This window comes from Mustela lutreola, chromosome 3 (assembly GCF_030435805.1).
Source record: "Mustela lutreola isolate mMusLut2 chromosome 3, mMusLut2.pri, whole genome shotgun sequence".
NCBI lineage: Eukaryota > Metazoa > Chordata > Mammalia > Carnivora > Mustelidae > Mustela > Mustela lutreola.
Window position 1 is genome coordinate 96,902,644 of NC_081292.1, and position 17,003 is coordinate 96,919,646.

Genomic DNA, 17,003 nt, shown 5'->3' on the forward strand with positions numbered 1-17,003 from the left:
CACTCCTGAGCTCTACATCTCAGCCTAGGAGACTCTGGCTCAGACTGTTGGCAGGTGTCCCCTCCTGTTTCAGGGTCCTAGAGACTGAGTGGTAGTTCGAGTGTCTGCTTTTACCTCACATGCAGGCTTTTTACCATCATCATTTCATATTGAAAAACATAAAACTGTACAGAAAAATACAAAGCATAACATGACAAACACTCATGTACCCAGAAATGACAGTTGCTGTTCCTCTGACTTGTTTTCACCCTAAAATATGTAAAATGTTCTAGATGAAGTTGAAGTTCCCATATCCTTCCACCCTCTCCTTGTTCTGTGAACTCTGAGAAAATCACTGTCGTGAATTTACCTCTTATCTTTCATTTTGCTTTAGTTTTAATTTTTGTCCATCTGTGTTTTGATCAGGTAGTTTATTCATGTTTTCAATATTCAGAACGTACAAAGGGACACCCAGGAAAGAGCCCTCCCCCATCCCCTCAGCATGTGTATGAGCCAAGAGTTGCAGGTGGGCAGTCTTAAAGCAGTACATCCAGTTGCTGGAATGGAGGTGTTGTCACTTGGGCTGCAGCCTTCAGCTGTGTTGCCTTTGCAGAAATACCAACTTTAGTGGCCATGCCAGGCAGCCCATTGTTGTTAGGATAGGTTTATTAAGAATGACAGAAGCTCTAAGCAGCACCTTAAGCAAGGTACATGTTTATTTCTCTCTTACATGTCTTGAGGTAGGCAAAGCTGGGAAGGTGGTCCCACAATTATCAGGGACCTATCCTATTGCTCAATCGTCCTCAGCATGAGGCTTCTACTTCATGGTCCAAAATGGCTGCTTCACCTCCAGCCATCACATCCTTATTCTAGCCATTAGGTATGAGTCAGGAAGGAAGAAAGGTCCACTTTTCCTCTTTCAGGACTGTGTCCTGAAGCTACAAGTGTCATCTCTTGCACACTGTTGGCCAGAGTTTAGTGGTGTAGCCACATCTCATTGGGAGGGGTTGGGGAGCATAGCCCCTGGCTGGCTCTGGTCCCATTGATCCGTGAAGGTTCTATTGCTATGGAAAGAGGAGAGGACAGGTATCAAGGGACAGCTGGCAGGCTCCCCTGTGATGCCCCGAGTTTAAAATCCTTTGAAGTGGACAAATCACTTCCTTCATGAAGTGCCAACTGCAAACAGGCTGGGACTCCAGGCCACTTCCCTAGTGACACCTCTCAATGTGCTCAGCAAGAACAATGTGATTGAGGCAGGCAGGTCTTGGTTACTCTGGAAGCGTTGTGTCCTGGAAGCCCTTCTTGCCAGAGCCACTCAGAGGAGCCCTTGTGTGTGCAGCCTTGTCACTCAGCTTGGCACTCCCTGGAGATGGCAGTGTAGAACTGCTAAGCTAGAATGTTGGGCCCCTCACAAACAATGCTGTGCGGAGCTTCCAGGACCCTGAATCCGGCCTCGTGGCTCCTGGGGAAGGGCGGGCACCATGGAGAACAAAACAGCACAGCCGAGCCCCAGCCACAGGGCTCCAGGCTGTCTCCCTCGAGTCTTGGAGAGGCTGCATCTTGAATGCTTGGCTTTATGTTTGAAAAAGAAAAGTGGCTTCTTTCCCTAGGCTTCCTTTCACAGAGAAGTCTCCAGGGTTCTGAGGAGCTATAGAGCGGGGCAGGAGGATGGGGCTGGTGAGGACAAGCCCATCAGAAGGGAGGGTGGGAAGCTGCTGGGGGCCCTGGAGGTGGGGAACGACTCTGGAGGAGAGGAAGGGGAAGGTACCCTGGGGCTCTGGGCTCTGTATCCATGGCCTTGGCCAGGGCCAGGCACTGGAAACAACATGAATGGGCCAAGAGTGGGGCAGAAAGAGGGACCATCCCCGGAATGTTTGGGACCTTAGCACTGTGCAGTTACAGGACAGGGCTGCTGCAGCAGAATAGAAATGGCAGTGTGGCAAACGTGGATGGAAAGCAGGCCTCCTGTGGCTGGTGGGAGGTTAAAAACCTGTGTCTGTCTGTGAGGGTGGGGATTCCTGCAGCATGGGGAGGGGGTGAAGAGAGGGGCGGCTGCCCCAGGAGAGTTGAGGTGGAGGCTCATTCGCAGATTATCAGAGGGGACAGACTGGCTCTCAGGGGGGATCTTTGTGCCTCCCGCACGACATGAGCTTAGACCCTGAGTCCTCACTGTCCTGGATACCCTGCAGTGGAGCTGGTGAGGACAGAGGCTGATGGCCCTTTTGACAAGGTGGCTGGGGAGTCAGTGGAGGAGGGAGGACCTGTGTGAGCACCCTGCCCCCATCCCTGGAGGATAGGAGTGTCCCCTGGGCCCCGATGTCACCCACAGAGGAGGGAAAGTAGAGGAGGACAGGGGGAACCTTAACACACCGTTTCTAACCAGTAGAGACCATCAACTTGAACAAAATTAAAAAAAAAAAATTAAACCCATGTTAGAGGGAATGGAGACTTGAAGAAGTCAGGATGTGAACAGTTTCTTTACAGAGCCTGTTTTGGGGCACGTTTGGGCAGTGCCATGTAAATTCCTCTCCTGGGCAGGCCCAGGAGACTGGTTCCTGTCTGAAGCCTAGAGCCACAGCCAAGGAGTCCCCAGGACTGGGTGGGCTGTGCTGGAAATGGAGGGAAAGGAGAGGTCCAGCCGGTGTGGAGCCTGGAAAGGCAGGAAGAGATGGCAGTCTGGGGGACCCACCCAACTTCTAGGAATGGTAAACAAGATGGAGCTGACCAGGTGGGGATGGATGGGGTGGGTGGGCAGGGGACCTGGAAAATTGTCACAGTCCTTTGAGGAAAAAAAAGGGAAAGGAGAAAACAGGTCTTAGGTGTGCCTACAGGCTGGAGCCCTTGTGGCTTTGCTCTATGGAGGGCGGCATGGAGAGTGTGATCAAGCTGGTGGTGGGAAGGGTCAGGAGTCTGCACCCTCCCCAGTGGCATGTTCTGGGTCAGAGCTGGAGCTGGAGATAAGGGCCCAGTCTGAGATGTGCCCTGCCCGAGTCTGGCTTTTCCTCTGGAAGCAACCTTCCCATTGCGTGGAGAGGGGCTGAGGGCAGGTCAGTGGTCCAGCTGGAATCCAAACCCTGATCTGACAACAGGCTGTAGGTTTCTCCGCCGCCACAGCAGGGAGAAGAGCCAAGACCAGCTCCTTGTAGCAGGGGGTCTCCTGGGCCATGGCAGTGAAACACTTCCAGCTAGGTCTTGTCAAGAGGGCTGGGTGCCCACCCCAGTGCACTAGGGCAAGAGCTTGTGGTGGGGAGTGGGCTGGTCAGTGAGAAGGGGATGCAGGGCAAAGGGTCCCCAAGACATCGATGTACATGGGCTTCCTCTGGAGGCCTCCTAGGCTTGGAGGTCCCTGAGACCAGTGTGTACTCCCAGGAGGGGACTGTGGGCTGCCATTCCCATGGTGTTGTATTGACCTTTGGCCCCCAGGGAGCCTGTGTATTCTGGGCTGGGAGCATGCGGGGTGGAGGACGGACTCCTTCCTGTGCCATTGTAAAGGGGACGATGCCCAGGTGGGGTGAGTAGGGACAACTTTTCTCCAGGAAGAGAATTGGAGCTACACAGAGCACCGTGTGAGGACAAGTGACTGGTAGAAGGTTTTTGGGGTGAGGATCCAGGGAAACCAAGTTAGTAGCAGGCCTGCCCCAGAAAGTGGCAGTTGTTGGTCCCTGTAGGAGTGTTGGGAGTGAAGAGGGGACAGCAGGGAAAGCAGATGTGGGCTGGATGGGGCTGAGTGGCCACTGGCCATGATGAGGAAGGGTGCTGGTCCAAATCCAGAGATCAGAGGAGCTCGCTCAGCAGTGAGGGAGGGGCGGGGTCCACAGTGGGTAGATGCTGTCTACTTGCTGCGTCACACAGGGGAGGCTACTGCTGTGTACAGGGAGGGCGTAAGGGGCTGGGCAGGACCTAGGAGCCTCCCCAGCTTCAGGGTCAGGAAGGCTTAAGAGGGGTCTCCAACTTTATTTTTATGTATTCTTTCTTTTTTTCACACACAGAGAGAGAGATAGCAGTGCTAGGGGGGTGGAGGGAGAGGGGCAAAGGGAGAGGAGGACAGAAGGGATCTTAAGCAGACTCCAAGCAAGCCCCACTAGGGCCTTGATCCCACGACCCTGAGATCATGACCTGAGCTGAAATCAGAAGTCGGATTCTTAACCAACTGAGCCACCCAGGCACCCCAAGGGGCCTCTAACATAAACAGAAGTAGGAAGATGAAAACTTTTTTCTTCACGGGAAGGTATTCTCGGGACTGACTCTGTCTTTGTCTCTCATCAGGACCCTGGTCCTGGAGCGCAGTGGCACCGCCAGGAAATGGAGGTCACTTCCATCCTGTGTTCCCTGATGGGCAAATCAAGCCACAGGCTCCAGATGAAGTGTTCAGAGAAGGCCAAAGCTGGGGGCAAGGGTGTGGGGGCCACGGGTTTTGGGGGTACGGGGGTATGGCATGCCACACGTCTTTCCACACTGGGGTTCCACTGGAAGGGCTCTCTTGTAGGACTCTGTTACTAAAAAGAGATGCTCTCTCACAGATTCAGATGGTCAAGAACGCTCTGTTTGGATCTGAAGGTTGGGGTTTTAAGGCTCAGCTGTGTCTGTCCCTCACCCTCTCCCCTACATGGGACATTTCTAGCAACGAGGCAGCGGCCACCTTTGTGTCCTGGGACTGCTGTCGGAATCAGCGGTGATCCCCGTCTCCTGGGTTTCTGTTCCACCCCTCAGCTGCTCAGGGGCTCCTCTCTGGGGCCAGGGAAGCCTCAGCTACCCTGCCCTTCCCCCTCATCCCTCCCTCTACTTGGACAGGATGGAGGGAGAGTGTCCAGATACAGAATCTGGGAGGCGGGGGGAAGGCCTTGAGGTCTGAACGACAACCTCCAACATGGCTTTCCGAGAGTCTTGTAGGGGAAGTCACTGGGAACCGACAGCCTGCTGGGTCTTCCAAGACCCTCGCGGAAATGCAAAGTTGGTGCACTCCGGCCCCTGGACCTAGCACCATCCAGTGACAGCTAGCTCCCTGTTCTGAGCAGAACAGATCCAGTTCCCTGAAGAAAAGGCAGTGAGCTGCTTTTTACCAGCCCTGTAGTCACATCAAGACCCAGAAGTTAAGCACGGGCTCTCCCTCCCTGTCTCATCAGAACTAAAATCCATCAGTTAGTGGCCAGAACAATCTCCCCCATGTGGCATTTGTGCCCCAATGTTTGACAGTATCTGATCATGAGAAAACCACCTGGCTTATGCAGATGTTTATTAAGAGACAACTGGTCTATGTTAAAATGTCAGCGCTAAGAAAGGAAAAAGTGGGTGGTGCAGGGTGGGACAGCGCGGGGGAAAGGAGATGGGAGCGGCGGGACAGCACAGCCCTTGGCTCAGCAGTCTGGCCTGAAGATATTGTGGGGGCAATGGGGAGCTGTAGAAATGGACTGTACATTAGCTGATTTTAGTGAATTTATGTTAAATTTGGGGAGATGATAATGGGTTGAGTTTTATAGCAGAATGTCATTTCTTAGGAGCTATAGTGTGCTGTGGTTAGAAGTATTCTGAGGATTGCAACTTATTTTCAAATATTTCAGAAAATTGTGCGTCTGAATGTATGTAAGAGTGTGGACACCTATGTCTGGGCTCATGTGTGCCCATGTGTACACAGAGCAAGTGTGAGTGCAGGACAGTGAAAAAGGACAGAATGTTAATTAAAGCAAATCTAGGCTCAGGGTTGGTGTTCTTTTGCTTTGTCGTTTGTGATCTTTCCAAATTAAAAGTTGAGAAAGAGGTCACCGAGAAGCACATGGTGTCTGGTTCCTCAGCCTGACTTTGAGCTGGGGTCCTGTTTTCAGATGCGGCTGTGGACTATTACCAAATTGAGCTTTGGGGTGAGGACAGCTGCCTTTCACAAAGCATTGTGTAAGTGGAAAAGTGCATGAATGCCTCCTTCGGGGTCTGCCTACTCCCGAGGGAGGCCCCCGCCACCGCTTCCATCCCTCTGCTCAGATGCTCCCTTTGAAAATCAAACCCTGAAGGTCTGGCCACACGATGCTGAACGGATGGCTGTCACCACAGACCACAGCACACCCACACTCCTTGTCAAGGGTTTATTTCATCTGCTAACATTCATTCTTGACCTAGACAAAAACAATTAGATGATTATGACTTGCTTTTCCATCACCAACTTGTCTTATATGAATAACCAAAAGATTTCTTCTCAACATTTTTTTTTTTTTTTTAATAAGAAGCTATAAATAAATAAAGCTTTAAATGCTCCTGGGTTCAAGTTAAACACTTCCAGTTCCCATCAAGGTCACAGACTCATTGCTCGGACAGTTCTGCCGTCCCTAGTTCCTCCTCCGGGAGGGTATGTTGCAGGTCTGTGTGGGGAGTGGGCTGTTTGCTCACTGCGTGCTGCCTCTGTCCTTGTGGCCCTAGGCAGAGCCCCTGGGTGAGTTGCCCCTTCTGTGGAGCCCCAGCAGGTGACAGCATCGGTTGAGATGCTGCAGGCACGAGGAACCTTCACCTCCACAGAGGTAGCCTGAGTGGAGGTGCTGGACTGGAGGCCCGAAGGGCCTAGGGGCACTGGCAGCTGCTGCTGTCTCTGGGCACCTCAGCCTGAGTGCTGGCCCCGGATGGGACCGGTTTCCAGATGCAGCAAAGAAACCAAGGAGAGACCCGTGTTTCTGTGTGAATTGGGACAACGGATCATAAGTTAAAACATTCCAATATGTACAGAACAGATCCTACACCCAAGCCTGCACACACAGGAAACCCACCTTGAGGAGGGCCAGGTGCCCAGGGACTGGGGCAGAACACGGCCGAGCTTTCCATGTATGCCCTGAAAATGACCACCTCCCGATGGAGGCCACAGAAAGCCCCCAGCACCTGACATGCTTGTGCGAGACCCCCGAGTTCTCATGAACATGTCCCACCCTCCTCCCTGGAGCATGCCCATCTCAAAGGATGAGTGTTGGAATGGATCCCCCATGCTGACCTTCACTACCCCAAGAGAACCACTGTATCTCCTGGATGCTCGCCTGCTCAGCATGATGCACCCACTCTGGCGGTGGTCCCAGGCTGTGTGAGCATGGTGCCTATTCCAGGCTGCGGACCACTGCCCTGGGACTACAAGATGAAGTCGTCGTTGTAGGAAGCAGGAGGTATGGTCACCATCCCACCGCAGGCAGGCAAAGATCAGAGGCTGCTTCCTCTTGGTGGCTACCTCATTTGACAACACATTAGCATTTCTTGTGCTATAGAAGGTTCCCTGCTTCCACACCTCTCTGGTGGGACAGTTGTGATGGCTGAAGACAACTTGGGGCAGGGAGGAAGGCCCCTGGTAGAATCTGCCCGTGAGGCTGCCGCCCTCCAACATGCCAGCCCTGGCCCTCACCACCCTTGTGCCTGCAGGCACGTGTGGGTCCTCTCCTGGAGAGACAGGGCACTCAACCACCTTGGGTGTGGGACTCACACTCTGCTCCCCAGAATCCAGGTTTTGGGCCTCATGTGGGAAAAACACTCCCACAGGAGACAGTGGCCTGACTTCCTAGAGCACAAGAGGGGTAGGGCACGGAGGAAGGGTCTACAACGGATATGGAACATGGCTTCTCCAAACTGTAGGGCTGTTAGGAATAGGGTCTGACCTGCTGGTGGGCAGGGGGCGGGCAAAGGGCAATGCAGGGAGAGCCTGGGGTGGGAAGGGCTGTGTATCTGGGTACTAGGAAGCCACCGAGAGCATTTCTTCCAACTCTAGTTGAAAATCTGAAAGTCTGAGGCCCCTCTCCTGGCCATATAGAACCACCAAAGCCCCAAGATATGGTTCATGAGCAGCAGGTACAGTCTGCTGTGTTCTAGCCAGTGGAGGCTTGATTATACTTTTGCACATGGGGTTGGGGAACAGTGGGTATGATCCCGGGGCCCAGGGACAGTCTACTGTATCTCAGAGGGTCAGAAAGGTATATGAGGCAGGGGAAATTCTCCTCCTGTGTGGTTGGTATGGCTAGCCATACCATCCCCAAAGGCATCTCCAAAGGCAAGGGGGGGGGTGGTGCTTGGACACAGGTGGCAGCATCCTTGGACACAGACTTCCCACTCCTGGGATGCACTCTGCCCTCTGGGGGGCAGGGCATGTGGGCCTATCCCTGCGGCCCTCCTCAGCCTGAGGACTGTGGGAAATGGGGGGGAGGGGCTCCAGAGGTGTGCTTTGATCTCTTGACCCAAAGCGTAAAGCTAGGCTATGTGTTTTTACCTTGGGCCAGAGAGAGTGGGCTTCCCAAGGAGGGAAGGACTATAGTCTTCTCGGCTTTAGGTGAGGTGGGCTCTGACCATTGAAGATGGGTGAGCTAGGAGCTCCATTCCTGAGGACACCTCAAGGGGCTGCCTGTGTGCCCAGGGACAGGCTTCACTCTGGCCCAGGTGCCCCAGGGACCAAGGGACTGCCTGGTTGGCCCGAGCCTGGGAGGGTATCTGGAGCTGGTGTCAGGCCGCTGCTGGCCTGCAGTGGGGAGAGAGCAAGCAGGGGTGCACAGTGGGTGTAGGATGCGATCCTGGCGGGGTGAGTGTTGTCTCCACTCTGCTTTTACTTGTCTTCAGAACTTCGGCCACTGTGAGTGAGTGGAGGCCGGGAATACACGGACGCCACCTGCCTGCGGCCCTTGCCTGGGGCGCCCCTCAAGCATAGCCCCCTTCTGGAGGGTTGCACTGGTTGACTCCTCACATGGTGGTCTGGGAGGAGCAGTGAAAACTAGCCCCGCTGGCGACACGTCCCACTCGTCATCCTTGTTCAGCACGTATCTGCCTCCTGGTGAGCGCACCTGGGACCCTCTTCCCAGCAGAGGTCTGCATGGGTTCTCTGTCTGGTTTCAGCTCCCCATCCCACCCCCCGCCCCCAAGGGGGCACCCCCCATGGCTGGCCACCACTACCACTTCTCGATGATGTGGCTCATGTAGTCCTCGGTGGGCACACGGCCGGGCTCCTCAGTGTCCTCCCGCGGCAGCGCCTCCTTGGCGCGGTGCAGCAGACGCTCCTCCCGGCTCTTGAGGCGCTGCTCCCTGCGCTCCAGCTGCCGCTTGTACTGGTAGCGCTGCTGGAAGAGGTCCTTGGCGTAGTCGTAGAGCTGCATGTCCAGATCGTTCAGCTCCTCGATGCGCCGGATGGTGTCCTCGTCCACCTCCACGCCACCTGCCCGCGTGCTATTGTACTGCATGAAGGGCCGGATGAACTTGAGGTTGAACGTCCGCTCGAACAGGTACTGCGTCTTGCGCTGGAACTCCGTCAGGCCGAAGAAGGCCATGCCCCGCAGGTTCTTCTTGGCGCTCTCCAGCAGCAGCTGGGCCCGCTTACCCTCAGGGATGAAGGACAGGTTGTAGCAGCCTACCAGGCTCAAGTCGGCCAGCATGCGCACCTGGCGGTTGTTGGCCAGGTTGTACGGGCAGTCCATGAACTCCTGCAGCGTGCAGCCCGACCAGTCTGTGCCCTCGTAGCAGGGTGGCAGCTCCTCAGGTGTGGGTGTGCGCCCATCACACATGTGCAGAGACGTCTTCCATGTGGCCCCCCGTTGCACGTGCCGCCACTCGCTCAGGTAGCGGGACACGGGGTCTCTCAGCAGGGTGATGTAGTAGAACTTCCTGGAATGAGAAGGGGACAGGTGGTAAGGTAAGGACACAGAGGGGGACTGTGTGGAGTACCTGGGGACCATTGGGATGAAGGATAGAAGAGGCTGGAGTCCCAAAGCTGACTGCTTTGGGTGTATCCTGGGGGGATCCTAGGCACCTCTCATACCAACCGTTATGTCCTCCTAACAGCCACTTTTGAATGAGAAACCCAGGATCTGAGATGTGACTGAACCTCCAAAGGGCACATGGCCACGCTCGTGCTGGCCAGCCATGATGGTCATGGTGTTTTCCCTCAGGCCTCAGTGCCTCCTGAACCCTGGCCCAGGGTCTTCTCCTGAACCCTAAGGGTGCCCTCCTGTCTGCACACTCCTCAGGAAGAACACCCTGTCTTTGCCCTGTGGGGTTGCATACAGGGCCCCAGAGCCAATGCCATCTGGAACCAGGGGTTTAAGAGCTGCTCACAGTGGCCGGCTAGGTGCTACTCAAGGGGCCACTCAGCATAAGTCACTCACAGTCCCAGGCTGCATGTGCAGGCCTACTTGGGAGCCTCCAGGAGGCCCATGCCACCTCCTGCTCCAGTGGGGGAGGGGTGCCAGTAGACTACCCAATCCGGGACCACCCCCCCTCCCCCACCGGGTGACCCATCATTTACTATCTTGTCTTCCAGGAACTGCTTCCACTCCAGGAAGTCAGGGATCCCTCCAGATGCCACTCTCCCTGCTGTATGCAAGGGGCATCCGTACCATGGCAGAAATGACTCTCTATATGACAGGCACCCAGATGACTCATGTCCCTGCCCAGCAGGATGACTGGCCTGATGGCACCAGGACACAGTGGGCAGTGGGGCGGCTGCCAGATGTTCCTTGATGGGCCTGGTGGGTGTGGGTCAATGCCAGAGAGGTTATTCTTGGAAGCCTCTCCTCCAGGGCTGGGGAAGCTCCAGGAAGGAAGTGCCCCCCTCCACCCCGCCGTCAGCAGTGTGAAAGCACATCCACAGCACCCCCTCCTCACTGAGGCCCAACAAGAGCACCCAACTAATCTACTACCCTTCACTCCGGCCTCTGGGAGAGCCCCAGGGATGTAAAGCTCCTTGAGGGCTGCTGACAATGTGCTGATCTGATTGCACATCTCCCAGGGGGCCCTGGGGCACAGGCATGGCGACTGGCAAAAGGTGGTGGGGAACCACTATGGGCCACCCCAGGCTGAGGGAAAAACATCTAGGAAACTGCAGGGGGGCAGCGCTGGAGCACCTTCCTTAGGGGCCTTGGGATCCCCCAAACAGAGCCCGGCCAGAGGGGAAACCAGTCAAAGGCTTGGGGCGGGGGTGAGGGGTGGCAGTGGGCAAGGCGGGTCCTTCCATGCAGACTGCTGAGGAGACAGGGCAGCAGGTGGCCACCTGACATTCCCTGTGGCTTCGTCACCCCTGCGGTAGGGCAAGGGGAAAAGGCAGTGGAGAACACCTGGGCAGTGGGGTCGGGGCCACTTTCTCAGCAGGGAGTAGAGATCCTGACTGCCAATTCCTCCCTGATGCCTGGGTTCCACTCTGTGGTCTCTGCCTCAGGCCCTGGTTCACTCTGAAGTGCCTTTCCCATGTACGGTGCCCCAGCCCCCTCACGGACCTGACCATTCCACTTGCTTTGGGCCTCTGCAGGCAGCTCACGTTCCAGCTCCGTGTCCCACGCCTGACCCCAGCTCCTGTGGAATGCACTCAGTGCCTCTTGCTGCCCTTGGAAGATGCGCAACGGTCCACCTGCACCCTCCCAGGCCCTCAGTGACTGGCAGACCTCCTTTTGACCCTCTTGCTGGCTCCTGGGGAGAGACTCCAGGGCCCTGGCACAAGCTGTATTCTCTTCCCTTTCTGCTTCATCAGCTGACTCTGGCTCACCCTTCAGAACTCAGGCAGTTCTTTCACAGCCGTAACTTTACACTGACCTCTCAGCTCCCTTGACCAGAGCCTCCCTCAGGGAAGGGAGTGGGCAGGAAGGAAGCCAGCTCCTGCGTGTGTGCTAAGCAGTCCAACATGACTCCCCAGGGTCAAGACTGCAATAGTCAGAGGAGCCAGGACAGAAGGTGCCTCAGGGAGGTCACCTCACACAGCACCTCAGCCCATTGTGGAGGACACCAAGCCTGAGAGTTTAGGTCCCCAGGGGCTTCAGAACTGGGGTGGGGAGGTGGGGAGGTGGGTGACACCCCCCCCCACCACCACCACTGCGCAGCTCTCCTCTGCAGACTCTGGCTCAGTGAGAAAGCCCTCAAATGTGGTCAGTTCATTTAAGGGTCAACTTTCTAGAAATGCAGTAGAAGACACTGATAAATCCTGACCATGTCAAGTGCTTCTGAAGAAGCCTAGACACACAGAGAAGCACCCGGAAACATGTCTATGAACAGAGGCAGCCCCAAATGCAGGTGTCTGTGGCCTGCTCTGTTGGGTCCTGCATGTGCCCTTAGGCCCCATGTGGAGGCTGAGGGTTACGTGGACTTCCTCCACTCCTGTGGGGTCCTGACCACTCACATGGAAATGGGCTAGCCTGGTAGTTCCTCCTGAGCACAGACAGGCAGAGTTTGAGGTGTCCATTGCAGAGAGGCTTGTCTACTTGGTGCCACCCAAGGCCAGATGGAGTTCAACATGGCGCCAAGGTGACCTCTGAGGGCAAGAACACATGTGCGTACAGAGCACGGGCACCCCTCTCAGTGTGTGCCCCCCAGTCTTCAGGCTGAAGTCCTGTGTCAGCACTCATCTCCATCCTACCATGGGGACAGGCTTGGTGGAGCCTTAGCTTCTCCTACACCCTCATTGGTCCCTGTGATGGGAACAGGGCCATCAGTTCTCTCACTGCTGGTGCCTCCAGGTGTGGTCGTCTCTGAAGCCCTTGCCTGTGAGTCTCTCCTGTTGTACTGACTTTGGTCAGACAGCTAAGGTGATGCAGTGACCTACAGCTGCCATCTGGCCAGCCACAACTGATGGGAATCCTGGCCACTGAGGCAGGCCTACCTGCTTTTCAAGTTCCTCTGCTCCTAGCCTGAGAGGGTGTGTGACCTCCCCAGGGTCACACAGTAAGTCATGAGGCAGGAGGAGTTCAGGCTGCTTCTTCAAAGCCTGTGGTACAAGCTGCCCTGTGGCTGGGCTGATTCCGTCAGAGATGCCAGGGTGGTGGAGGGCTTACGGCCCCATGGGTGGGGTCACTGAGGGGTCTCCAAGGGTACAGCATGTGCTCGTGTATCTGGAGGTTCCAGAAGATGCACATGAGTCTTCCAGTCTTTGGGGATTCCTGTTTGCGCTGTCTGGGGAAGCTGGAGAAGCTGACTTCCCCTGAACCTCAGGCTCACGCTGACCCCGTGGGCACCACATGCCCGTGTGAAGCGGAGTCGCTTCTCTCCTTGCTGCACCCCTGGGTGCTGGCCCAGGTGGACAGGAACAGAGGCTCACCTGTGCTAGGATAACTCAGAAGGGCATCAGGATGGAGTATGTGACACCTTCTCTGTGCCACACGATTGTGACATCATGACACTGCCATGCCCTGAGCGGTGTGTCCCCTTCCTCCATTCTGTCCTCCCAGACATGGCTTGTGGTGGAGAAAAAGTGCTCAGGCAGATTCTGCATCTGCTCAAGGGGCCAGCAGCCCTGGCCACTCCCCAGCTCTTGTCTGGACAGTGTGAGAGCCCCTACAGGGGCGCACACCCAGAGTCTGCTGGCCTCCTCTGCGAGCCTGACGCCCACCTCCACCTTGTCCACCCTGGTCCTCACTCTCACTGCTGCCATGACACAGCAGGCACTCTGGCTACAGGCCTGTACCCCGGCCATCCTCTGCCCAGGAGTCCTGCTCCCATCTCCCTCACTCTGATCTCTGCTGGGACACACTGGCTATTTATGTTCTGGTTTATTGTTGGGTGAAACAGGGAATGGGGGCCCTGTCCAGAAATGAAGAGAGAGTGCAGTGTGGGGCAGAAGAACCCCCACGCCCCCCCCACAGATGACTGACCACACCCCAGATCAGGCAGCTTCCTGCCCAAGATGTGACCTGATGTACATTCTGTGAAGGTGCCAAGGGGCTCATGACTCAGGCATATGAGTGTTTGGCAGGGGCCAAACAACAGTGTGCACCCTCACTGGTATCTCCAGCACCTGCCTTCTCGTGTCCAGACAGCTGCCACCAGGCTAATCGAGACCCTGCCCCAGAGCAAAGTTCTTCTTGCACTGACATCTGGGGTCCCTCTCAAACAGGGGCTTTCTGCCTATCACTCTCCAGCAGGATCTGTCCATTCAGGTGGTCCAAATGCCAAATGACAAGGTTTCCAGAAAAAGGGAAGTATGGAAGCAGAGGGGAGGAGATGAGGAAATAATGAGAATTGGAGTATATAATTCACTTAGACTGAAATGGCTCCCCAAGTGCCCAGCAAGTGAATGTGGGGACCAGACCCAGGATTAAAAGAAAGATGACGCATACGGTACCTGCACAGAAAAACAGAAGACATGCAGAGGACTGGTTGTCAGAAAGGGACCCACTTTGTGGCAATACCATATGCGACAAATCAGTGGCTTCAAATAATACAAATAATGGCTTCAAAATGCTGAGGGAAAATGACCAGTGACATGTCAGACCCCACCAAACCATCAAGCAAACCTGAGGGGAGACTGGAGACCTTTATTTTCTATAATCTTATTTTAGAAAGACATTGGACTAGGTATCTTATACAGTAAATAGTAACAACAAAAAGTTTAGCATGGGAGATAGGCACTCCAATCCAGAGAGAGATTGAGAAGGTAAAATTGTACACCCCACTGGGTCTCCCAGGAGGAGACGAGCAGGTGTTCCAGGAAAAAGGGGCATGGACAGATTACCTGCTGTAACAGAACATTTGTGGAAAAAAATTCACTTGGAATAAATTATGAAGATGAAACACAGAGGAAGTAAAAGAAATTGGGCTAACATTAATTCTAGGAAAAAAGAAGAAGTAATATAAAAAAGAAAACAAAGCATTCAATTAGGCAAAGGAAGTAAATAATGCTTTTAGAGACATCATAATGTCAACAGTGACTATTGATTTAATAAAAACTCAAGCTTTTCACTCTACTTGGAGTATGGGTGGGCTACGGAGAAGGATGTGCAAAAGCTTAGGAACATTTAATTTTCATCTACCAAAACATAAAGCAAACAGATAATGTTTAAATCAGTAAATCAAGAAATAGCACCATAAATTATTTAGAAATACAGAAGTAAATATGTGAAGAATACTGAAGAGAGCTTCAAGTGATAATCTGGGGAGGATGGAAAGCAAAAGCAGATCTGTTGGTTTTTACTATAAGCCTCTTGGAGCTGTTTGTCCTGAAGCCTATATGTAGGCTATTTTATTTTATTTATTTTTATTTTTTTAAAGATTTTATTTATTTGACAGAGAGAAATCACAAGTAGACAGAGAGGCAGATAGAGAGAGAGGGGGAAGCAGGCTCCCCGCTGAGAAGGGAGCCCGATGCGAGCCTCGATCCCAGGACCCTGAGATCTGAGCCGAAGGCAGAGGCTTTAACCCACTGAGCCACCCAGGCGCCCATATGTAGACTATTTTAACTAAAATATTAAAAATGTAGCAAGGAGGAAACTGGCCAAAAAGCGTATGGAAAAATGCTTCCCTTGATTAGTCATTGAGAAAATGGCACACTGAGCCCCAACGTGATATCACCTGCTCATGCAACGTGAATTGGGGACAGCTGTTATGGAGTGTCTTCACTGGAAAGCTGAAGGTACACACATATCCTGGGACCCAAGATGCCTCTCACAGGCACAGGACCCAGGGAAACCCTGTTGCAGCATGCTGGAAGGTATGGGAAAGACTGTCCCTAGCTGCACTGTTGGTGACAGCCCCTAACCTCTGCCACAGTGGCCCGGGTACAGAAGCAGCTGTGGAATACTGCCTAGCAATACAAATGGACGAATTGTTTACAAAAACTCTGGTCAATCTGACGAATAAGATGTTGCAAAGAAAAGGCAAATTTAAAAAATTTAAGAGTATGATACTGTTTATAGTTTCCAAATATAAACACAGCCAAAGAAAGTACTATTTAATGATGCACACATAGATGTCAAAATTATTTTTTTTTTAAAAAAAGGTGATGAGGTGATACAAAAATTCAAGGCAGAAGTCGGCCTCAGTGTGTGCTGGGCTGGGAGGGGTGCTAAGTTCATGGCGGCTTCCAGGGCAGTGATAAATGTCCTTCTTAAGGCAGGCAACTGGGGTGTGGGGGCTTGTTTTATGTTTTGTTTCTTGCAAATGCTATGCAAATTCCTTTGTATGTTAATAAAACACTGTGATAAAATAGCAGTTTAAAAAAGTTTAACAAACAAACTCAAGGTTCTCCCTTGCTGGCTTTGCAGGTGAAATAGCATTTCTGCCAAAGAAGGAGGCTCAGTTCCCCAAAGTGTACTAGTCCCCTCTATCTTTGCTCCCATGCTCCCTCTGCCTGCATCCCCCCCTGCCCCCCACCTGTTAACACTGCCACAGAGAGTAGGGGGTAGGGGAAGTTCCTGGAGTACCCTGTAGGCGTCAACTTTGGGGATGGTGAGGGTGGCCAGTTTTCCAGGCCAGTGGGGGCTGCCTCTGGCTTGCGAGCTAACCATGCATCAGTGGGCTGGCTGCTCTGTGGCCTTTCTAGGAAGGAACCACAACTTCTCCCAAGCTGGAGCATCCAGTTGGTGGTTAGCTTCCCGACCAGGAGGGCTCCCCTGGGTCAGCTCCACTCTTGGGGCTCCCCTTCAGTGCTGTCAGTCCCAATGCAGGGACCTTGTTTGGTGACTTGGCTGGTAAGTTATGCTCTTTTGGGGTGGCAAGTTTCTGGCACAGCCCTAAACCATGTGCTGGCCTAAGTGGGTGGCCATGGTACCCTGACCTCCAGGACAGGTCTCTATAGAGCACAGCTGCCTGCTCTGCCCTGGGACAGGCCCGGGAAGTTGCCCAGACCCTCCTGCCTATGGCGAGGGAGCAGGGCTGACAGCACTATCACCCCCAAACAGAGCACGTACTGGAACTAGAGGGGTGACGAGGAAGCCCTGCCCACATCTTCTCTGAGGCCTAAAGCACAGGAGGTGCTCACCGCCACTCATCCAGTCAGTGCCCTGCACAGCAAAGACACAAACTGGCAATGCCCCTACGTCCCTCACACCAGCAACGGCCGCCATGGTTACTGAGGCTCACAGTCTGCTAGGCACAGCCCAGGGGGGCAGGCCCGTCTCCCCTTTCACAGAGGACAAATTCCAGGCTTAGAAGAGGGATATGGCTCTGTTATTCAGTGTCCAAGTGCTCTGGGCTGGGTGGCGTGGTACCCACAAGGACAGTGGGAGGTGACAAATGGGAGGGTGGAGGGCCCTTGGAGGAGCACTACTCCCAAATGGGGGCAGGGTCGGGGGGCTTCTCAGAGATGGTGAGTGACTTGAGGAGGGAGACAGTGG

General features: G+C 54.0%; 1 protein-coding gene across 1 annotated transcript in view; it reads right to left on the reverse strand.

Moving 5' to 3' along the window:
* Window positions 1-6,039: 6,039 nt before the first annotated feature.
* The window catches only part of HS6ST1 (heparan sulfate 6-O-sulfotransferase 1), a 44,012-nt gene continuing 33,048 nt past the window's right edge, over window positions 6,040-17,003 (reverse strand). The window contains exon 2 of the mRNA XM_059166541.1: window positions 6,040-9,576. Within this exon, the coding sequence (XP_059022524.1) occupies window positions 8,868-9,576 (709 nt within the window). The 3' untranslated portion in view covers window positions 6,040-8,867. The remainder of the gene's footprint in view (window positions 9,577-17,003) is intronic.